Source organism: Poecilia mexicana, unplaced genomic scaffold, assembly GCF_051168715.1.
Source record: "Poecilia mexicana isolate PSO_F unplaced genomic scaffold, ASM5116871v1 scaffold_15, whole genome shotgun sequence".
Taxonomy (NCBI): Eukaryota; Metazoa; Chordata; class Actinopteri; order Cyprinodontiformes; family Poeciliidae; genus Poecilia; species Poecilia mexicana.
Genome location: NW_028263384.1, coordinates 26,044,859 through 26,069,435, shown reverse-complemented (window position 1 = coordinate 26,069,435; position 24,577 = coordinate 26,044,859). Strand labels below are relative to the sequence as shown.

The 24,577-nt window shown below is 41.3% G+C and overlaps 1 protein-coding gene across 6 annotated transcripts in view; it reads right to left on the bottom strand.

Annotated features, from left to right (window-relative positions):
- Positions 1-24,577, bottom strand: part of fgfr2 (fibroblast growth factor receptor 2) — a 54,346-nt gene that overhangs the window by 3,495 nt on the left and 26,274 nt on the right. For 3 of the 6 annotated variants that reach the window (XM_088013072.1, XM_088013076.1, XM_088013077.1), the window contains 13 exons: positions 23,388-23,557; positions 21,198-21,321; positions 17,784-17,974; positions 16,527-16,671; positions 13,318-13,517; positions 11,834-11,973; positions 8,328-8,449; positions 7,241-7,351; positions 6,955-7,145; positions 6,296-6,418; positions 4,578-4,648; positions 976-1,113; positions 402-507 (listed from right to left, as the gene is read on the bottom strand). In XM_088013072.1, the coding sequence (XP_087869198.1) occupies positions 402-507; positions 976-1,113; positions 4,578-4,648; positions 6,296-6,418; positions 6,955-7,145; positions 7,241-7,351; positions 8,328-8,449; positions 11,834-11,973; positions 13,318-13,517; positions 16,527-16,671; positions 17,784-17,974; positions 21,198-21,321; positions 23,388-23,557 (1,832 nt within the window). Of the gene's footprint in view, positions 1-401; positions 508-975; positions 1,114-4,577; positions 4,649-6,295; positions 6,419-6,954; positions 7,146-7,240; positions 7,352-8,327; positions 8,450-11,833; positions 11,974-13,317; positions 13,518-16,526; positions 16,672-17,218; positions 17,358-17,783; positions 17,975-21,197; positions 21,322-23,387; positions 23,558-24,577 lie in introns of all 6 variants that reach the window. The other 3 variants (XM_088013074.1, XM_088013073.1, XM_088013075.1) reach the window with 3 other exon arrangements.

Below are 24,577 nucleotides of genomic sequence, written 5' to 3'. Positions count from 1 at the left end.
GTTGGGGATTTTTGGCGTAAATACGCGAGGGTCTGACTCCGGAGCAGACACATCTTGACAGCTCTCTATTGGCGGCCTCTTTTTTAGGGAGACAAAGAAGGGAATGGAAAAAAGGCAACGAGGCATCAATGTGACGACTGGACTGCAGCAGCTATGCTGAGCAGCGATCGGATCATCCAGTCATTTCTCAGCAATGGGCCTCATGTCAACCAGGCTCCATAAACTTTCTGGCAGTGCTCAGCCCAAACCTGGCATGGTCCTGCGTGTATCATATTTTGGTGTTTCATCACAATTAAATGTCTGTTTGGAAGGAAGGTGCATGAGGCATGAATTGTGACCGCCCAAAGCGAATGAGTTAACAGAGGAGGTTCTGGAGAGGTGTGAAAACCGGCTACACTCACCTCATTCGTGTTCAGGGTGAGGATTCGATCCAGGTCCTCCACTAGCTGCTTGAAGGTCGGTCTCTGCGAGGGGATGGCGTGCCAGCAGTCCTTCATCATCATGTACCTGAGTGAGGAGAAGATATCGTTTTCATGAGGAGTACACAATGGAACGATAACACCGGTACCTTTTCCCTACTTTGTGTTGGTGGACAATTTGTGTTGGGCTAGTCATTTCTGAATGCAAGTTCTGAGACTGCATTTTATTTAGGTGGATCAAAGTAAAGAGGGGTTACACCAAAAGTATGTCACTTTTCAGCTTGCTATGAGTAAAACAATTTGGCAACAACCTCATAATAATGTTTTATTGTGAAGTTTATGTTGAACTATTTAGGTGATTTCTGAATGCAAATTATTGAGAATTGAGACACTGTTGGTAAATGATCCCAGTTGTACAGATGCCTGACAGAGTCTCAGAGGCATTTTTCATATGCAAACGAGTCTCTCACGGAGTCCCAAGGCAACAATTAATGCTAATTCAGAATATGGATTGGTTGGAAAAGATTTGGATGTTGGTGAAAAGTGTTAAACTTACAGCTCATTGGTGCAGTTTCCAGGCTTGTCCATGCGATGTCCCTCTTTGAGCAGCTTGAAGAGTTCTTCTACGGGAATGCCGGGGTAGGGTGACCCCCCTAGGGTGAAGATCTCCCACATCAGCACCCCAAATGACCAGCTAGTGGGGAAAACAGGAAATATACATGCTTTATTTGCAGAAAAGATGTGGAAAGGTGAGATTTGTATGCAAAATCTAAAGAGAATCCATTATAAGGGAGCATTGGGACCACTTGGCAGATAATTTTCATCCTTTCAGCTGATTAATGGACAGAGGAAATGCAACACAGTAACATCAGTGGTGTCAGCGCCCACTTTCTGTCCTCTAGTGACTTGTGGTGCAAAGCCGCTGGCAGTGCTGCTCGACTCTGATCTCAATGACGCCTTTTGTGCCCAGCTGGCTGGTTACAGAGCCTGGCATTGTCCAGTCGCACCAAACCAAAGCAAACACTGGACCACCCACAGCAGACAAAAGAGAAATAATCAACAAAAGACGTCCAGAGGCGGAGGTGATGACTACTAATTATTAACTGCTTCCTTGCCTTAACTTCCTGTTATTGAGCTCCACTTCTCAAATGCTAACTCTTCCTTCAGCGGCTTCATTGTTGATGCAAACTCAAGGGATGCATTATTTTGTGCAACATAGTGTGCATTACCACAGACTTCAAGTATACCGAGCACATGAGTGGTTCAGCAAGAAAAGTCTGCAAAGACATGAAGGTAGGGCATTTATCATTTCTTTCATCTGTTTACACAGTCAGCCGGCCAGGTCTGTTCTTTCCTCTATCAGTGCTTTGCATCTCAGCCGTTGTTGACACACTCGCCTCTCCTTTCTGTGACACTTTGTAACCATCGCTCAGCACTTGTCAGCTTGTTTAGCCGTCCAAGATGGTGTCCACCTGCAAGCAGCCATGACTTACAAAAATAAACACACAAACTCAGGGGGCTACTTAGCCGAGCTGGCGTACTGCCTTAGAGGACAGCAGAGCACTTATGTGTTTCAGCCAGCTTCAAACATAGATTATGTTTATGCGAGTCACTGAATTAATGAATGCCTCTGTGTAAACAAGGTTAGAACTGAGGACTCATCCATATCTCATCACATTTAAGTCATAATGCTACGTCATACGCTTCTCCTGCAGGACTTTCTCATTGCTGCCTAAAGGCAATGTAGATGTGAATGATAAAACTATATTATGTAAATTGGTGGCTTACTAGAGATGCACACAAATTTGGCTGGTGAGTGGAAACAAAAATCCAATTTACAGCTCAGCCGGCCCAGACTGTTGGACAGTCAGTTTGAAAATACATTCTTTACTCAGTCAGTCAGTAAATGCACCATGACTAAGTGGTCTCACTAACTACAACACTCTTTTAGTATAGAGGTTGTGACTGAAGGAAGAAGAGTTAGGTTTTAAAATTGGCTGGTGTTGGCCAATATTTTCCTGTTCTGGTTCATGACCAAACCAAAGCGCTATAAGGCTGCACTAAGAAAAACGATTCAAGGGTGTGTCTGAATCATGAACTGCAGCCTCCAAAACATTCGGTCTGCTCGGCTGACGAAGGATCTGGCCTGCAAAGAGCTGAAAGGAGCATGTGTGAAATTTGTTTTATTCTGATTTATTCCCGCCCTTGCCTCGACAGAAGTCCTGTCTCCCTCTTCATCTGCTACAGCTACAAAGACAAAAATCTTGAGACACTAGACCCGTCCTTTGAATCTGGGTAAAATCAGGACACATATGTGGGATGAATTTGGAGGTGTCTTTAAATTTGGACACCCTTTGTTGCACCGCTGTGACTTAATTGGCTGTTTAAGGATGCAGCACAAGTCAGACTAACCACTTTCACTCTTTGGTGTGGAAGCGGTTACCGAAAGAAGAGCATTACAATTTTCATCTCCTGGGAAGTCAGAGAAAACATAAAAGGCATAATGAGCTTTACACTTCTGGAACAGGAAGGTTCACTGGATGACAGCAGTTGCTCTGTTTTATGAGCATTCAAAGCTCTTCTGTCATGGTGTGTGCTGAATTTGCAAATGTTGGCGTTCTTTAGAAAATCTTAAGAGTTAAGACAAGTATCAATGTTCTCTAGGGAATACAAGAATCGACTCCGGTTTACAGTTCAGATGCTGCGAGATGACATCTTAAAATATCATCTCAGCAACTCACACAATGTGACGTCACTCTTCTCCAAACAAATAGTTTATAATTGCTCAAAGCTAACAAAAATAGTTTAATTGCTGTTAATAATATTTACAATAGTAAAATTAATGTTAGTTCAAATTCCATAAAAAAAAAAAAAGAAAGTTGGAAATTGGTCAATAAAACCAGTGAAGCTCCAGTGAAGCTGAAGTCTGGCTCTCTGCAACCCTCTGCTCATACCTACACTCTCCAGAGCTGCTCCGCTGAGCTCATTTGTTACAACCGCAGAGGGGGGAGTGTCATTGCAATTCATGTATTCATTTAATCTGATGTCATGTATAGATCGCCTGTGCCTTGTGCCGTTTGATTCAGCTCCGCCTCCTCCCGCACACGCACAAAAAGCCAATTACTAAATGTGAGTGATGAATCGTAATTAGGAGTGAGCCAATACAGAGCACTGCAGCGATACACACACACACACACACACACACACACACACACACACACACTCCCTTTCTCCTTAGCTCTCCTGCGTTATTGATTGGCGAACATGAAGGACGCGGTGTGTGTACACAGACTCTTTTATGTGCACACAACGACCGCAGAGGGAAACCAACTTAAAGCGCTTTCCCTGCGTTAATTGAGATGTTTTGTACGCTACTGGTGTTTGGCTTAAGTGCACATAGCGAAAACCTTCTTTCGCTAGGGTCAGCATGCGAGGCATTTATCTAATTGCCACATGCGCTTTTCTGCCGCCAGTGTCTGGAGCAGAAACTTCAAACGACGCTGTCAGGACGCATGAGACTCAAACACCAAAAATAGAGGGATGCTCTCGCTTTGTTCTGTTTTTAGAATGAATACTCTTGATCTTAAATAAAATGAGGAAGAGACAGAGACGGGTCAATGATTCACATAACAGATGAAAGGAACTAAGAATGCTGGGATGAAAGAGGAAGAGGGGGAGTTATTTTGATGGTGAAGCCAGTCCAAAACGATGAGCAGCAGCATGTGCAGAGTTTTGCTGAATGAGGAGAAGAGAGCGAACCGGGGGGGTGAGGTGGGTGAGAGTGAATGTAGGCCCGGAGCATTGTTGTGTTCAGACTTTGGGTAGAGGCCCGAAAAGGTGGGGAGACTTCCGAGCTGAGCGGGAGAAGCAGGAGGAGAGGAGGGGTTCTGGTGGGCTTCGGGCTCCTTCCAGGCTCTTTGAAGACAGTCAGATTAGTAACACAGCATTGGGTACAAGTCTAGCGTGAAATCCTCACTTTTGCCACAGACTGGCCAACACCGGCTCCCTATAGCCAATCACCCCCGCAGTACCCGAAACCCCCCCATTCCAAAAATCCAAGACAGCACAAAAAAACTTCATCTCACTTAAATCTGATTGCACAAACAAGGAGCAGTGATCGCACACGCCACACTAGCTCGTCGGTAGCCTTGTACTCACACATCACTCTGGTGCGTGTAGACCCGGTCGAAGAGCGCCTCTGGAGCCATCCATTTAACCGGGAGACGACCCTGAAAACGCAAACACAGAGGAGGAAGGTTAACTGAAAGTCAAGCCATAAGCAGTCCTTAGAGTCCTTATTCCGGGCCTCATCAGCATCTTTACAATTATTCACTAAAACAGACTGAAATGTGAGAAGCGCCTCGGGATTAAGGATGTAAAAGAAGCGCCTGTCTGGGAGGGGAATTCCCAACGGAGCGTTTATGCTGTTTAAGCAACAGAGGTGATAAACAGGGTCACGGATAAAGGAGAGTTTATCTCTGTGTGCCATTAAAACGGGCCGAGAGGCTAAGCATTCTTGCAAGGTCAAAGTGTGCATTACCTTAATGCTAAACCTAATTTCATGAGCTGAATTGACTAACTTACTTCCTTAAAGAGTGGATCAGGTTCAGTTCTTACATACAGAGCTTTATTACTATTCACGTTAAGAACAGTCCACTCATACATATAGTCCACTAAAGTTAAAGTTTTTCTCATCTTGTCATGTTTTACTGCCAGGAATCGTGAGTGCATAAGGAGCTTGAATCATCTGCTGACCCGCTCTTCCACCTGAGCTCTGGATCTCTGCAACTGCTCCAGAGTTACTACGGGTCTTTTGACTGCTTCTCTGATTAATGATCAGATGTTCAAAGCTCGGAATATTGCTTTATAATCAAACGTAGCTTTAAAATTCTCCACACCTTTCTCCCTGCTCTGTGGGCCGTGTTCCTTGGTCTTCATGTTTGTTCACTAGTGTTCTCTAACAAATCTCTCATTCAGAGAACAGCTGGATTTATACTGAAATCAAATTACACACAGGTGGGCTCTGTTTAATAACTAGGCAACTTCTGACAGGGTTATTGGTTACATTTTAATCAGGCATATCATGGTTAACAGGGGTTGAACACCTACACACACACACACACACACACACACACGAGTCTCTTTTAGATTTTTATCTACAATAAAACTGTATTTAATCTTTGTGTTTATAACACGATAAAATGGTTTGAATAACTTCGCGGTGCCGAATACATATTGTTTATAAAACAAAAGCAAACGTTTTATAAACATTTTATTTTGTGGCACCAAACAATAAAAAGTAAAAATTGATGGCTCAGTCAGATCCTAAAAGATCATCGCTGGAGCCGTGGTTATTGTCCCGGTGCTCACCTCCATCATCATCGTCAAATACTGTTGTGGTTGTCAGCTAGTTCTCAGCATGATCGTGCATGCAGTGAAAAGGCAGTCATGCATATTAAATGAGGATGTGCAGGCTGCGCTGTTCTGTGGTGGGAAAGAAAGACACCACTGGGCCACTATGGAGATGTCAGTTATGTTTAGTCTGCTCACTCTCTCCCCTCACCCCCGACTCTCTCTCTCCGTGTCTCTTTTGGGGCTAATTGTGTAAATGTTGATGAAACCAAAAGAACAAGAGACTGAGGGGGTAAACTAGGCATGGTCCAGAGAAGCACTACATTCAGAGCCTGCCTGGGAACCTGTAGCTTCTGCCAAGACACCAGCAGAGGAAAAGGGGTGAAGCAGAAAGACGAGGGGAGGGAAAAACACAGAGAAAAGCCGAAACCATGTGAGCGGATTTCACACTGTTTGCAAAAAACACTCTATAACCTACCAACCTAAACCTTTCAGAGTGCAGCATGCACGTTGTGAGAACTTACATTGGTCGTCTTTTTATAGTAGTCAATGTTGTGGACGTCCCTGGCCAGGCCGAAGTCAGCGATCTTCATGACGTTACTCTCTGTGACCAGGACGTTCCTGGCTGCCAGGTCTCTGTGTATACACTGGGATGGAAACAGTGGAAAAATGAGGTAAGAGGAAGAAAAATGGGATGGTCGAAGCGAGGGAAGAAAGTAAAAGCAGGAGAGGGGTCAGGTCCGTAATTATTTGGACAAATACACGACCCCACACAAGAACATGGCTGGAGATGATTTATACATAGCCATGCATACTGTAAATATGTAAAGACCAAAGTATGTGTGCGTGTCAGACAGTCACATTCCAACAGTGAGAGAGAGCGTGAGGCTGCATTTGGCCAACAGGGCTGTACCCCCATTGTGAGAACCTCCCAATTCTTCTGCACAGAGGGGCTTTTGTCGTGCAATGGGAGACAATACAGGGATTGGGGCAGGGGGTATGAGTAGTGTTTTCAGGGGACCATGTTCCCACAGGGACGCACAAACAAGCTTCCGACGTAAAACCCTCCTGGATGCTGTTGTTAAACCCTAAGTACTGAGTACTGGCACAGAGATGTATCCAAGCAGCCAGGGGGCTGGAAGGTTGATGTGAAAGTAGGACGTTTCGCCTGTCCTCCCCTTACCTTTTGAGATGCGAGGTACTCCATGCCCCGTGCCACCTGGTAAGTGCAGGAGACGAGATCTTTGAAGGTGAGCAGTTCATCGGAGACACGGGCGATGTCGTAGGAGTACTCCATGCCGGGAGGACGGCGGGCTCTGAGGTACTCTCTGAGGTTGCCTTTAGAGGCATACTCTACTATCACATATAGGGGACCTGCACAAACACAAGCCACAACAAATAGGTGTTCAAACTCCATCTTGAACAGAATGTATGTAATGTATATTAAATTAAAACACCGGTCCCCTCACCGTCTTGTGTGCAGGCTCCCAAGAGGTTGATGATGTTCTTGTGTTTGCCGATCATCTTCATCATTTCCATCTCTGACACCAGGTCAGAAAGGTCCTTTTCTGTGGCATCGTCTAAGAACGGAGAAGTTTACAATCAGAAAAATAGACACAACAAGCGTCTCTCTTTAACCGTTTGACTTTAAACTAAGGGTGTGTCCGGTTCCACAGAAACCCGTCTGGAAGGTGATTGTGATTAGACCGGGACGACAGACATCGTTGGCTAAAGTTACAGCTCCTCACATAGAGTACAAAGGCTTTCAGAGGTAAAAGGAAGAGTGATGTGGGAAATTAACTTCATTGAAGACAGAGGAAGTTTACCAATACACTAAGATAGTCAATGCAGCATTGCGTGCATTCTTCAGTACGATTACAGTAACTTGAGTCACTGTTAAAAGGACTCTACAGAGGAGGAAGGTACACAGGACCCTGCAACCCCAAACCAGTCCAGCCCCCCTTCTCCTGCTTTCATTAATCACAGCAACTCTCTTAATGTGACTTGCCTCATTGTTTAGATGCTGACTGAGCGCTACCCAACTGCTGCTTTGGGGTCAGGTATGCGACCGCCCCTAACCCTTACCAATCCGACCCACCTTCCTCAAGCCGTCAGTCAGCAGCCACCAATAACAAGTAATAACGCCAGCCTAAGGCTCCACCTTGCACCTTTGCTGAACCCCCGGCTGCAACCTGAATCAGCTAAAGAAACGTTCTCATTTCAAGACAGAATGAAGCAGAGTAAATCTAACCCCAGAGGTCTGACCTCAAGTCACATGTTTAAGAATGAAGTGAGACTTTGATGGTGCAACAAACAGAGACTAGATATGATATAAGATATGATATCATTTTACATCATACCTCTCCTATTGTTTAAATCCTTTTAATAAAATGCAAGGCTAATTGGTCTGAGTTTAATCTGACAATAAGGAGCATACCATAAGTCTGTCCTGCCCTTAACCCGATGAAATCTTCTTCTAATTACTGTGATACAATGAAACTGTGGTATTTTAACTCATGGTTAACACACAGCAGAATCTCATAGAAATCCACTCACCTTTCAGCATCTTCACTGCAACAGTGACCGCCTCCTTGGGTTTGTCCTTATCGATGCCCAGAGCTTCGGCCATCACAACCTGACCGAAGCAGCCTTCACCCAGAGGTTTGCCAAGGGTCAACCTAAAAGAAAATATGTTAAAAAATAAAATAAAAAACAACAACTGGATGCTGATAAGTTCAAATGGTCCACATAATAGGCCTTGCACTGACTCCCACTCTGCAGATATAAACAAGCAGGAAGAAGTGTGGGATCAAGATAGTTAATGAAACCAGGCACAGAGCCACACCCATCTTTCATCCCTTCTGTGTTTCAATCAGATTCTGTTTGTGGGAGTGCTTTTCTGGCTCGGTGAAGTTTTTGCCAGAACAGTAGGTAAGAAGACACACATGGCAGAGATAATCTCTTAATAAACCTGAGTTGAGCCACTCTTTTGTAAACTATTTATCCTGTCTTGGCATGTTCCAGTATACAATTATAAGTCTTTGCAAAGGAGGCAGCTCAGCCCTGACATATTAGCCTGTGATGGATGAATTTCTGTCTTTCTTTTGCAACTAAGAAGCGCTGATGAACCTTTTCCTTTTTTTTTTTTTACATTATCAGCGAACTGCAAAGCAGCTCTAGGTAAGTCAGATTGGATTGAGAGTCTGCAAACATCAGTTCTCAATTGGCTTAAGGTCTTAGATTTTGACAGGGGAATGAATATGCTTTGATTTAAACCGATCCATTAGAACTCGGCTGTTTCGTGAAGCTCCGCCCTCCTCCATCCTCCCGAGTCATCTGCGGCATAAAACAGGTTTTTCTTCCAGCATTGTCCTGCATTTATCACCACCTAAAGTGTCCTCCCTATAACTCTGACCTGCTCTCTTCCTTCATAGGATTGTGGCTACTCTTTCCGTTCTTTATGAGGTGCTGAAAATTTGGGATAATGCTTTGAAAAAATAAACCAGCTTTAAACTTTTTCGCAACTTTCTCCGAACTCTTCTGTCTTCCTTGGTCTTGATGATCCTGTTTGTTCATTAATGTTCTCTAACAAGCCTTTTGAAGAACAGCTGAATTTATTATGTTTATTTTCAGTCTACTCACTAATTAGGTGACTTGTGAAGACAATTTATTTAGGGGTGTCAGCATAAGGGGGCTAAATGCAAAGGCATGTCGCACTTTTTATATTTGCTTTGTTAAACAACACATTGAAAACCATATATCATTTCTACATATGTTACATGTTACCTGCCTGCTACATACGATCTCAGTGAAACAAAAGAAAGTTGCTGATTGTAACATAACATGTGGAAACGCTTAAGAGGTGGAAATATTTTCTGCATATTTTAATTGTTAGCCCTGCCATGGGGTTTGATATTTAACTTTACTACATGTTCTCCTGCCACTATTCAGAGCTGCAGCACCGGTCAGGCCCCTGAACATGCAGTACGACTTGCTGCTTTTTATTTTGATTGAACTAAGTTGGTCCCTCGCCTCATAAAGCCCACTGTCCACGCTATCCAAACATTCACAGCACAGCGCTAAGCCGAGAGGCCTGAGGCTGGCGCCCTGCGGTGGTAACACAATCCCCTATCTGTCCACTCACACTTGCCACACTCAATGGCAGGCATTCTGTCCATCCGGCCACACATAATTGATGTTATTTTTTTCCTCAGCCTAAACCGCAAAAGTTAGCATTCCTCAGCATTTTACAATCCCAACATGATCCTTCAGGCACTGGAATGACAGGCAGGGCATAAAGACCCAAACAGAGAGGAAGACCGAGATTTATTTTTTGCAAAGTTAAAACAGCCTCCATTTAGTTTTGGTCGTGAATTAAAATCATAAATTTAATCAATCCGGCATGCAAACAAAAAGTCGAGCATTACATCAGAAGTGCGGTTTTATTGATAAACAATTTCAAATTTTATGAGCCAGGGTTTTTTTTTTTTTTTTCCTTTACAGGCATTCTAACAAAAGCTTCAGGAATTTCCCTTATTCTTTCAAACGCAGAGCCTCAGTTTGTTTTTAAACTTCTCTAACTCTTACAGACTCACTAAGTCCACCCCGAAGCTTATCGCCGCAACTGACACACTGAAACCTCAGCTGAGCTAATTCCTCTGGTATGACAGAGAGCAAACACTCCTCGCCCAAACATGCAGATGAAAGCTGTGAATACCAGCCACTAATTAGCACAACTTCACTCTCTACGAACAGAAGCGTGCGATACGGAGGCTTTCGGTGAGGGAGAGAGGGAGGAAAGTTTAGCTGCTCTCCTAATGATGGGGCAAGTTTCACACCAGATGAATCAAAAGCTTTAATCTCACCAGGACGTCAATCCCCAAATGGAAAAATATTTTTTAAATTATTTAGCAGCTGCTTCAACGCACTAAACGCCGTAAACAGGTAGTGCCCGCACTCTCGGATTCCAGATTTCACTGTTTAGAGGATCCTTTCTAAAGTGATACAGCTGCCTTTCATTAGATTAAATATGATCCAAAAGTTAACTTATTCAAGAAATTAAGTAAAAATAACCTGAAACTTATACATTATATTCATTACATACACACAGAGTGATATATTTCAAGCTTTAACCCACAAAAGTTCATTTTGCAGAGTGTTAGTTCCAAGCATACAACTGGAAAGTTTAGTGGAAGGAAAAAGTGTGGTCGAAAAAGGGAGCAGCTTTGAGAGGATTGCGAAGGAAAGCCAGTTAAAGTTTATTTTATTTATCTTATGCAACATTCAAATGCTTGGTGTATGTTATACATAATATTCAAGTATTAATTTACTACAAACTTTGTTAAACTTTTCAGTCATATTTTAATTCATTGACACTGTTGCAAAATAAAACTGGTGGCACCTTGGCTACCCTTGGTGGTAATCGGAAGAACTTTTGAAGAACCGAGATTGGTTGCAGCACAAATCTTTGCAAGGTAAAAACTAACAGACTAACTGTGATGGAAACAAACACTAAAAATCAAAAACTTCAGTTGTTGCACTACAGAATATTTCAATAACTCCCTCTGCAAACTGGAGAGGAAAACTGTGAACCAAGGCTACTTCTGCTGTGTGCCATTTACATCTCAACATATTCATTACAGTATCTTATGTGCCACTGTGTGTGTGAAAATTAGTATTAAGGTAAAAAAAAACAAATCATAAGAAATTTTTCACAGAAGAGAGCAAAAACCTTCTGATCTGTTTTCAATATGCGTTTAATGATAATGTGTTTGCGACAGGAGTTGCTTTAACCTTAAGGTAGAAGTCTGTTTTGGTCTTCACCCTTCTTATCTGTTACTTCTACTGCTAACAGAGTTTAAGAACAACCTGCACCATCCACTTTTAAATTAAAGCTGTAGTGGATCAGCATTTTCTACCGTTTCATGTTTTATGCAGAAACTCAATCTGATTTACATAATTATGGCTTTGAAGGCAGAAGATGTACAATTAGGAACGTGTTACATGTTGCATTTAGTAAAGAACAGAAACGACAACAGTGAGTTTTAACAGGCAGCTCTTACCTGTCTCTGGCAAATTCCCACAGAGGATCCTTTGGAAGGTCGTACTCGGGGATCGGCTCGTCGGGCGCAGAGCTCCGCCGCGTTGTGATTCGCACCAGAGGGGTGTTTGAGTTCATGGATGAGCTTGAATCTGCCGACACCTATGGGAAAAAAAGATATTGGCTGATCACCGTGATCTGGGTTCGTAGGCCAGTTAAAGCTCCAAGGCATCACTAGAGGAGTTGGAAACCTGAGGCATGAATTACACCGCACAACCTGTTAAATATTCAATCACGCCTGCGTCTCACAGTGAATGTTTACTAGCCGTGAAGTTTCTCCAAGGCAGAGATTTGATTTCATCTGCGTTAAAAAGGTGAGCAGCTACAGTAATTCTTGATGAATTTTGTGTTAATTGCTGGTGAGCCTGGGGCGTTAAGCGACGCCCTCTGCACCCTAACCTTACCTTGACTCTGGAATCAGTCTCCTCCACAGAAAGTAATCCAACACTCTCTGAACCTTTTGGTTTCCCTTGAGGTTAAAGAAAGTTCCACACTTGGAAGGAAAAACGTCTGGCTGCAGTTTTCGGCAGCTGTGTTGACTTGAACAGAAATGCATGCCCTCTGAATGAATCTAGGTGTGGATCCCTTGAAATACCTCCACAGTATGTCATCCAAGTACATCTCAATAAATTAACAGATCATTGAAAAAGTTATCTTATTTCAACAATTCAATCCAAGAAGTTAACCTTATGGATTAAAATACATTATACACACAATGATATATTTAAATCTTTTTTCTGCCAATTAAAAAAAATGGATTTAACGTATATTTAAAGAAATGTAGACATGTTCTGCACAACATGTCGAGAATGGCTGGGGGTCTTTAATTACATTAATTACTTTTATTACTGTCTCTGATCTTCCTCTTTATGATAAAGCACAATTTATTTAATATTAATAGTAATAACACATTTTATTAATAATTAGGCCTAAATCTCGAAACCTCAATGAGCTAAAACAAGAAATTATAATGGATAAACTAACTAAATAAGTAAATAACTAAATAAAAAATGATCTTAAGCTGCATGTGCCCAGTCGCAATCATTGCCTAAACAAGCAAATTTTCTACAAGAAACAGAATTTTATTGATTTAACGAAATATATTCTAAGAAACGACATTTTAGGTTTACATCAGCTAAAAGACAAAAATAATCTATATTAATAGAGTGTGTAATGAATGTATAAAGTACAAAACTTTAACTTTTTCAAGATATTTGAATTTATCAAGATGCACCAGTGCAGTCAGTTGAGTTATTATCAATGCAAACTGTTTGTATTTGTTGATTGTACAAAGATGCATTTGGTCAAAAATAATAGTAATTCAGGTTAAAAATGTTCCCAAAGCCATTTATGAAATAATCAGCTGTGTTTCCTTGCCAAATATCAGTGGTGTGTGTTGTCTCCTCTAGACGTGTTAGATGCCTTTAGAACTCTTTATCTACTTTCTGTTACCTGGCGGCGCAGAGGGATCTGTTTGGTCAGCTTGTGGACCGCCGGTGGGCTGCCAAAGTCAGGCTTCTTTGCTGTGTTCCTCATGCGGCACACCACCACAATGCCCACCATGCAGGCAATGAGGAACATGCCTGCGCAATATATTCCGATCTCCAAGTAGTACGAGGTGATGGGTCCTGGAGATTTCTCTGGGGCTGAGAGAGATGAAGGAGCAACGGTCAGGCAGAGGTTAGAGCAGGCGTTTTCCAGACACGGAGGCAAACGCAGACACAGACACTACGAAGATGACTCATGAGTAAATGTAATCACCATCGACGGGCGACTAAACAAATTGCTTTGTAGCACCATCACAACTCCCCCTTCGGCCAACGGTTATTAGAGTCTGTGGGGTCTCGCAGGCCTTCGGTGGCTTTGACAGTGACACCAGATTTGAAATCATGACTCAGACTGAACGAGCGGGCCAGCATGTGTCTGCACTCTGCGTCAATCTTTGAGACACGCGAGTGCAAGCACAAAAACACACCCACAGTTGTCTGAACAATACGTGCTTCACTTCTATTGTGGCTTGTATGACCCGAACTTCCTGTAGTAAAAGGGCTGAGCGTGTGTAAAAGAGACAGTTTCATCCCTGCAGACCACAAACAAGATTCCTTTGCAACGCAGCAACCAAACAGGCCACAAGCCAAGTAGAGCTGAAGGTGGCGTACGAGAAAACTTTTTTCTTCTTAAACTACATTAATGGCAGTGATTATTAATAGGTAATAGCTATTACGGCTGAAACGATTTATTTGATGAAGTATACAGGCTCAATAGCAATTTTGCAATGAAGAAATAATTTAATGTATATATATTCTACCCAGAATTTGTAAAGTGTCATAGTTACAGCTTCATCCAGTGTATATTCTGTATAGGAAAATCTTCTATTAAGCATATTTTGCTGTTCAAATATTAATCAGAGAATCCAAATAATATCAACAGATTAGCCCTGTACACTGTAAGAAGTATTTTTTTAGCTGCAGATGCATCTGCAATTTATTAAAGGAATGCTGTGTCATTACATTATATGTAATAACATGTTTATTTTCATATTTAAAAAATGAATTGACATGCTTATTTGCATCTCTTAATGTCATTCAAATGTTGTATAAAAATGCTTAAGTGATTAAATCCCAAACCTGCAGAATGTGCCAAAATTGTTTTCAAAGACATTTTCATTGCTTGAATAACATTGTTTCTATATGTTTCCATTATAAAGAGAAGGTAAAACAAGATGCTCTTAACAACATCAAACAAAAAAAGGGGCAATATGTTGGCAATTAATCACACACGAGTCATCCACTGTGTCGAAGCAGAGAGGTTTGGCTCTGATAATCAAGAAAGTCAAGCCAACATGAAATGAGCGTTGAGCTTTACCTTTCCGCCATTGTTTAAAGAAACGTCAAGTATCAGAGCCAGAGAAAAAGGAATAATGCACAATTTAAAGATATCAAGAAAGATGTATACAGTCTGTATTAGCATGCAGAATCAGAACCAATAAGAAGTAGTGACTGGGTGTCTAAAAGGACTATCAGAAGCGAGAAGACAAATCCTCATCTCCTTTGGAATTGCGACACTTAAGTTGCTATGGGAGCACTAGTTTGTTTTGGAGTTGCAATAAGTCTTCTTCAAACCACACTATTATCTCATCTGGGTTTTCAACAGCTTGCTAACCCACAAAATATCATAAATTATATGCTCCCCACTTATGTATTGAACTGATCAAAGGAGAGACCAAGGAGAGGATTAGCCTTGCACGAAAGCAACTGAAAATGACTTAAAGTGCACATATCAACATTTTTTATGACAAAAACCAGTAATGAAATGTTCTTTTGTGTCCATTCAAAGTGTAAAATGTCTGTTGATGTTACACAGATCTTATAAAAAATGCATAACCACTCTTTCCAAATGATAGTCTGGAGCAATTAGCCATGATAATTAGTTTCAGCTGCAGCTGTTTTTTTTTTGTTTTTTTTTAGGTCTGAGCCAAATGAAGGAGAAAGCATTTGACTGCAGCAGCCATTTCATTGTATATTAGTATTCTAACTTCATTTTCATCCATCCAGTGTAGCATATTATTAGCTATAGGTCACGTTTTAGAGCCCAAAAAACAAGTAAGTAGGAGAAACTACTTATGACGGAAAACACAGTTTGATATCGTAGAGCAACAATGATGATTTGACAGCTAAATCGGCTAAAAGTCTCAGCGGTAAAAAAAAAAAAATGGACCAATAATTAAAATCTCTGTATGACTTATGAATAAAGCAAACGAATGTAGTGTATTGATGTAAAAATTGCAGAGTAGATTTACAATGCTGGTCAGAACTGGAGCATAAATAAGGCATAATCTCAGTGCTGTCATTTTTTTTTGTGTGTGTTTCAAGTCAAGTCATTCCCCACTGACCGGGATCACCACAAGGTGCTTTTAAAACTTTCCGTATGGTGCTGATTCAATAGGTCTCAAAGGTTCTCCCTTCAGAAAACATTCCTCCCCCAATAAACTGCATTGTAATTCTTTACTTTGCTTCAAATCCAGCTGAAGCTGTCCGTCACTACTTGTGTTTGATGAATATGGAGTTGCTTTTAATAACAACATTATTGATAGCCTGTGTAGATTTAGATTAAAAATTATTTTAGAGACAGACACATCCTAAAATATATCAAAACAGAGTATTAATCCAGAAATAACATAATTTATGTCTGTTTTTTTTTTATTAAAAATGCATATGGAAAATTATTAATGTCCTTCTAAATAATTAATGGAAAAACATTTCAGAGAGGCCCTCATTAGAGTTGTTGTTGTTTTGAGATCCGACAACTTGATGTTTGATTCAAGTCAGGACTCCAAAACATTAATATTACATCCAGCCAGAAGAAACCTTAAAAAATGTGGTGTGAATAATTTGGGCTTACCTGTAGGAATTGATGTCTGAGTTCAGCGTCCTAAAAGTAACTTTTTTTACTCTCTCACAACTTTTAGCTACATTTGCGGTTGCCTTGTGTTATTATATATATTTTTTTACAGACATTTAACATCTTAAATTAATATCAGTATCATGAGCTTTAAGCCTTAACACAACTGAAAATGTTTTAAAATAAAATTGATGATATGTGCCCTTTAAAGTGGAAAAAACAACCAAGGGACAAAAGCAAGTGAATGTATATACCTGGAAGCACCGTCAAAGTAGCAGTTTGATAGGAGATCCCAATTGAATTACCCGCCAAGCATGTATACTCCCCAGCATCCTCAAAAGTTACATTTGGCAAGTAGAGAACCTCTATCTCCTTATCTGTGGTGTTAACACCTGCGGTCTGGGGGAAAAGAAGAGGAGGAAGAGGAAATAGAGAAACAACAGAAACAGAGAAGAGAAAAAAAATATGAGACCCACAACACCAAGAAAGAAGTTAGAGGAACCGGATAGTGTCCACCGTTAAGATCCTGTGTAGAACTGACAGGTAGAAGATAGAGCCCAGTATTCCACCAAAACACATGAAAACAAAACAAACACACCTGAAACAAACCCAAAAGGTACCCATCACCCACAGAACCTGCTAAAACCCACACGCATGCATAAACACAGAGATCATGGAGAGCACTGTGACACCATACGCTTTCTCGTGAAAAGCTGCGAGGTGAGTTAAAAAAAACAAAAGAGAGATCATCATCTGGTTATTCTGGTCAGAACAGTGCTTCCATGGCGACACCAATCCAAAAGTCGGTGGCAGCTGAAGGAAAAGGGAGTAACATTTGGGAGAGGGAATGTCCTTGAGACCATCAACAGCACCACCACAGAACAGCAGGGAAACCCACACCGGTAGAGGGGAGTTGAGGTGGTCTTGGGTGGGGGTGGAGGGTTACCTGGAATGACAGTCAGCCAGCACGACTGGGTGACTTCCCCTATATAATTGGAGACTTTACAGATATATTCCCCAGCATCTTCCTCTGTGACATTGGTGAGGATGAGAGACTCCATGTCTGTGCTGTTAATGCCTGAGCGCTGCAAGCCATCACACAAAATGAGCAGAAAAAAAATCAGGCACATGACAACATCACCCCTGCAGCTGCTACACACGGACCTGCAGGAAACGTCCCGAAAATCCAGCCAGGAACTACAAAAATGACCCATTAAGTTGGAATAAATTGAAAAATAATTGTGATTTAGTCTTGACAAAGAATATATTTTCTCAAAGTTTTATGGATGTGATGTTCCTTGCAAACATCACAGCGAAAGGCAAACCACATTTCAAGGAAAAATGTCACAGAGAAAACACTTATTTAAACTTAAAAGGCAAAAGTGTACATAAAGTTAGGGGGAGGGATGTAATGGGTTTCTTATTTGACTTCTCGTAAAATACTGTAAATTACAAAGCAAGAGGGGGGAAAAGTGTGGTTATGATATAAAAATGGGTACAAAAGGATCTACCTTTAACACTTTGACGTAGGGGTTTCCGTCAGGCCTGTACCGACTGCCGTTTACGCTGACGTGTTTCAGCCACTGGATGTGAGGCTGGGCGTCGCTGTAGACCTTACACTGGAACTGGGCGTCCTCGCCGACGTGTACCGTGGTGTTGGCGGGCTGTCCAGCCTGGAGGATGGGCCTGTGTGGTGACCGTTCTGTTGTAGAAGATAAACAACGTATCTTTTCCACGCTCATTCACCAGACAAGAAGAAGGCAGTAGAATTATGCTGCTCCCGGAGTTGCTCTGTTACGTCAGTTCTGATTTGTTCTCGTAGGCTCAGACAGTTATTATGCTGCGTAACCGTGTCAACACGGTATTGTTTTTAGAAGTAGAAGCTGCTATTTAGCATTGCAAAATCAAATGAGATGGATTAGCAGTGCTTCCTAACAACTGGTTATGTCATCCAGTACATGTTGGTGTGAAATATCGTCTCTGCTGCCCAGAATTTGAGCTGCTAGCATTTCATTACAGTCTTTCCCACAGCATTGCCATTCAGAAAGACTCTTTAAAGATACTTGGATTATATGAGTTATGACAACATTTAATTTTTGTTTGGAATGAAGTATTTTTTAATTAATAATAATTGTTCTTTCACTGAGCTTGAGTGATACTTGAGGATCAGGACGTTTTATGGTCAATAAATGGTCTCCATGCATGTTTTTGGAGAGTTTAGCACCATCTGCATTCTTCTATAAACTAATATTTACCTTGTGAACCCCAACAGAGGGAGACCTGGGGAACAATACCCCCTTTCAGACCTCCCCCAGCTTTTACAGCTACCCCAAGGAGTCCCCACAGCTCCCACACTGTGACATGACTCAGGAGCCCAGCAGAGCCTTTCCGAAACATGCAGTGGATTTATTTGTACGTGTATGTTTATGAGTTTTGGAGTTAGACATCAGCCAGTGTCAGGGGTGGAGATTCTACGTTTAATGCAAAGAAGAAAACCGTCACAAACTACCATTTAAATTCCAGGATGTAAAGACTTCTACTGCCTTTTGTTCTTTTGCTGACTTTTCTGAAATATGTCACATCTGATGACTACCTCCCCTTCTTCCTCTCTCCAAAACCAAATCTCCTTCTTTCTGTGCATTCTCAGGGTTTGCCTTGTTTATTGTCTATTTTTCTTTGCCCCGATTTTCTGGCCCTCTTTACACACTCAAACTTTTCATGCTTCCAGAGGGTGGAGACATCAAGCGCTCTCTGTAAAACCTAACAACAAAATGAATTAGATTCTGTAGTGGTATAACTAAAACAGTAAACGCCTCCGTTTTAGGCGTCCGTAACATTAAACATTTTCCACATTATGACTGATTTTTTTTCTTCAGATTTTCTCTTGATGTTTTTTTGTGATTTCATATGATTAACAATCACAAAGAAACAATTATTCTGTTGCAAGGCGGCAGAAAGATAAATGATTCTGACTTTATTTACAGTACATATAAATATATCCTGACCGATAACTAGTTCCTAAAACTAATCTTGTGATTCGTGGAGTAGCCTGGCAGCATTCCCTGTTGACCAGTGAAGGACTTTGAACTCTGAGCAACCTGGCAACTCGGCTCAAAAGGGTCCGGGGAGGACAGAGACCCAGGAAAATCTCAGTGTGGCACAGGATGGCAAGTGCCTGTCCCCACAGTGATGAATAGCTGCGGCATAGCATGTGCGTCAGCTTGTAGCTGCCCGACTGCAACCCATAGTCCAGACTCCAGCTTAAACCGATAAAGTCTGGGTGTTTTTGTTTCTAAAAGCTGATCCTACAGCTCGTTTGAGCTACAAAAAGTCTGATAAAAAAAAGGCTTTATTTGTCTCCATTTTGCCTCTTTTTTTCCCCCACCCACCAGTCTACTGGTGAAAAATGAAGCCAGAGGTTACAGGCATGGAAGAAGTTTACTGTTCTGCAGTAAAACCAAACAAAAAACAATATGCAGTTAGAAGGAGAGCTTCAGCCAGCTCCAGAGAGAGTAAGAGTATGGGGCCTCAATTGGGGAGCGTGTGTGAACATGTGTTGGCTGTAACCTGTTTCTGTGATGTGCCTATACATTCACATTGTGCAAACACCCTCCGGTATTCAATTCCAGCCTAACATGGTGCAAATAATGCTGCTAATTACAATCTATGGAACGGTAATAAGTAATGGTAGTATGAAAAAACATCAGAAGTAACTTCACATATTTATACAGACTGCAGTCGCTTGGACTGCTCCCCTCTGTTCTGGTAATCTGTGGTTCACTGACCAGGCTTTAAAAAATAACTGCATCATATAAATTTTAACAAGTATTGATGGCTCACAAAGGAGCGAGTGGCAGGCCCAAAATAGATGAGGTCCACGTCGAATTAAGCAAGCAATGTTGGTGTGGGAAAACTTATCTACTACTGTTATCCCACTCCCCCTGTTGTTCCTGCCATTTATTGATTCTGCGAATGGAGTAAAAAACACTTCTTCTTGCATGCCAAAGGTCAGCGAGGCTGAGCTCATCATGTCACATGAGTCTGCTTTAAAGGGTCAGTTCATTTCAGTTTGTCCACTTCAGGCTGGTCAAGTGAATAAATGCAGCAACACTGTTCCACTGAGAAAACAGCATCACACCTAACAACAGCTCCTTTCAGAGGTGGAGAGATTTAATACTTGAGGTTTTATTCCCCAAACTTCCATTGATATGAAATTTGTCTGCCACAAGAGAAGAAATAAAGGGAAATATTTTCACAGAACTTCATGTCAAAATATCCAAACTGTCTGTCAGAGGTCATTTAAAACTAATTTCTCTAAAACAGATTTGTCCAACATTTTTGTCAGGTTAAAAATGGGCATGGGCCACAATATATTTTAAAATGAAAATAATACGAAATCAAAATAAAAGAAAAACATGTCGTCAGTACTTATCATAACTGTCAAGTTGAACATACTCATACTCAAAAATGTAATATTTCTTGATTTCAATTAATTTGCTGGATGTTTGTGATCCTACATATTATGAAAAAAACAAATAAAAGACAAGTGTGACATTTTCCAATGTAATTAAATATTCGTTTGTCTGTGAGAATCTGGCCTTGAACATTTTTGGTGTCTATTTGTATCAATCGCTTTTTCTGGCAGTTGGGGGCCACAATACAGCATTCAAAGGATTCCAAGCAACCCTTTGACATCCCTGGTTTAAAAAAAATATTCCAATATGAAATAATGAAAGCTGCACTGAACCTGATGACATATTCATCTTTGCCATCTGCACTCTTGGCAGCACAGAACACAGGTGTGCTGTGCATCCACCGCGCACCTGTCCAATTAAACAGCATGCTCACACACATTACCCTCACTGACTGTGGGAAGTTTTTCCCTACCAGTTCTCTACTTCTCTAACCTCAACAGGCGTACTGACCCACTACATCCAGAGTGTAGGTGTGGTTGATGGATCCAAATTCGTTCTGCACCAAGCAGGTGTAGTTTCCCTTGTCCGATGGAACCACGCTCTCCATGATCAGGGTCCAGTGCTGGAGGCGCACCTGTAGCCAAGATACAGAATCATTGATGTGAGATTAGGAGACATGAAGGAAGTAGCAGTGAAAGAAAATAACAAGAAGAAAGAGATGTTGCTGCCTGCTAGCTGAACTAGCATAAGTCATCTTGCAAGCAGTCCTTGTAAACCTGAGTATAAACTAAGGTGGTATTTGTTTAAAAATATTTGAGAAATGTCTTTCTCTATCATTGTATGTGGAACCATCTTCATCGTCTGAGCTGTTTCAAGCATGCAGTTGGTCAAAATTATTTGCAAGCATAGTTTCTAGTGTGCATGGAAACCACAGGTGTAAGCAAACAATGAGGTTTCCATCTATACACTAAAGAGAGACACTGTAGCTATTGCGTGTACAGGCCTACATTTCACACAATGGAGAGGTAAGGCCACGGGGCTGGGCTCAGGTACAGCTTTTGTCAAACATTTATTGACAAAAAGAGAGGAATGAAATGCCCGCGGTGTAACTGACAGCATGACTGTGTCGTTTCTGGTGCTGATTTTTGTCTTAGTTGTAATGAGGGACTGAAAGTCGAAGGGGAAGAGACTTCAGGAGCAACCCAAACGTTATCTGGGTCTAACTTTTCCTGGCAGGAAGACCGGTACAGCATATCTGGTCATTTTACTCAACCAAGGGGAAGTAATCTACCCAAAACATCAAACTATCAAGATATCAGCCACATATATAGTCACCACCAGATGTAAGACATCTTCATCTAAAACATCAAAAACCATAATGGAAATTTGTTTTTTGCATTCATTCGAGGGCATAATCCTATGTCTTTAAAATAGATGTGACCACAGCTATATTTGATATTGATTAAATCACATGTAGGAACTAGTTTGAATAAGTTACTTATAGTGGACGTTTCTCTCTTTGACTAAGTTGTTAACCAGAAGAACCAAGAATTATATAGGATAACCTTTATTGCCATCAGAAACATGAGAAAAATGTTCAGCTTGATAAAAATCTTCACTCTTGTAGTAAAAGCTCATAAGTCAAAAGAAACTTTAAAAGTAAAGCAAACTTGACCACTTTTTTATATTTCAAACACGTATTCATTCAGTAAACTGACACTTAATTATCTCTGGTAAATCACTCCCCATCATGTGGATGTGAAATGTGCAAAGTCTATACATTTTAGCTTAATGTAATCAAAAATATCATGTACAAGGGCTGCACCAATATCAATATCGCAAATGTCTAGAGCGCAAAATAGTTTACATGTCAATGTAACATTTAGCCTGTTGGACAGAATCTCAGCAGCAGATCCTCACACAAGGCAGTTGCACAGAACTGCTAAAAGTAAAAAAGTGATGGAAGCACAGATAAAAAGGAAAACAGAAAATGGCCATATATTGCAACAGATATTGTCTTAGCAATAGTTACCAATATTAGTGCCATTGTTGATTTTCTAATCTCATGCAATCCAACCATGTGCACTCCACCAGCTATCACTAATTCAGTTAGCAACTTAGATTTTTGCAAGTTCAGGTAAAACTGGTTGCTGTGAAATAGCTCTGACCCAACTGTGTTGCCATAAAATCTCAGGTACAGTACAGAGTCACAACCAGCAGATAAAATGTAAAGCAGCTTTTATTTTTCCTATAAAGCACTGGGATTGTACACTTATGAGTATTTAAATAGATTGTTGATGTTATGCAAAGCTTATAATTGAACTCTTTAAGTCTCTGATGAGAACAATAATGCTAATTGTTGTCACTGGTAATGGGATTGCCATTAGCAGTCTTCAGTATTAGCGCTAACATTGCAGTAATGATGAACTGCAATGTCTGGTTGTGCATGCATACAGATTTATTCTGTTTATTTTGGTCTTTCTTTGAGACTCTGCTGTGTCAGTGTTGTTATGTCAGAAAAGTAAGTTTTTTACATTTATATAAATGCAGTTAATCTGAGGGTTAAATTCATTAAAGCTATTAGGAATTAGCATTTCTAATAATGAATTACTCCTTCAAAAGTATTAAAGAATGGAAGGCAAAAAGGGGGACTGAGATTATATTAGTATTAGCAGTTTGGTGGATTAGTGTTTCCCCTACTTTATATCCTCCCATGCGGTCCTCTTGGCGGAAAGGCCTGCCGTTTTTCAGCCAATGCAGTTTTGGCTGGGGGTCTCCTCCTGCAGCACAGCGGAACTTCACTGTGTTGGCAGCTGGCACTGCATGCAACTTCTTCTCCATCTTCGCTGATGAAGTCCAGTATGGCGCGCCTGCAACCAGATAACAAGCCACGTTCAGTCATTTCCTGACAGTGTCGACTGTATCAACAGCTTGACTTCAGAGGAAAATGGGCTGGCTTAGTCCAGAGGCATGAAGGAGCGTGTCTGCAGAAGAATCCAACCTGAACCGTTCTTTAAAGAGGCCCCCTTATTTTTTTTTTCTTGGCAACACTATCCAAACTGCCGTCTGCACAACATGACCTAAAGCTCTGAACTTCCACGGCTAAACAAAAACACACTTTTCCTGTGGGCTCTGCAGGGAGCAACAGAAACCAAAAAAAGATCAGCTCTGAGGGGCTGGGCGTTGCTAGAAGGGTAATCGGACCATCACATTCAATTTTTATCTCATTCCACTTAACAGTTTTTTTCCTCCTCCTACTTCCTCCAATTACCATAGCTACCCTGTAAATCACTCGGCTATATATGGACGAAATAGCTGGAGGAACTTATCACGCCTGAAAAATCATTATGTCCAGTCACAAGGGAAGGTTTCTAACGCTTTCTAATAATGAAATGCAGCCCCACCATTGCACATATCGATATCTACTGTCTTACTTGTGTTTTTTGCTCTTTTACTCCCAACATCTGTCTCTTTGTCAGCTGGATTTGCTTTCCCTCTCTCCCTCTGCACCTGGGACTGTGATTGTCTAAGCAGATGGGACTGAAGACTGGAAGAGACACTCAAGCAAACAACAACCCCAAACGGTCCTCCACACCACCACTTCCTCTTCTTCTGGCCGGAGTGCAAGCGACAGACGGAATACCCACAGATTACACCATGACACATCAAAGCAGCAATGCCCCAGGAGAATATTTGCTCCAAGATTTATTACTGGATGTCTAATCTGTGTACAGATCAACCGGACATGTCCAGCATAGTTGGACAGCTGTGTCAGAACTGCATTCCCTTCCTCAATGGATTAAACTACTTTTTGCCCATCCTGCTAAATCTTTGTCTCTGAGTTCCTTAACCTTAATATGCTAACTCCATCTGCAAACAGAGAGATAGAT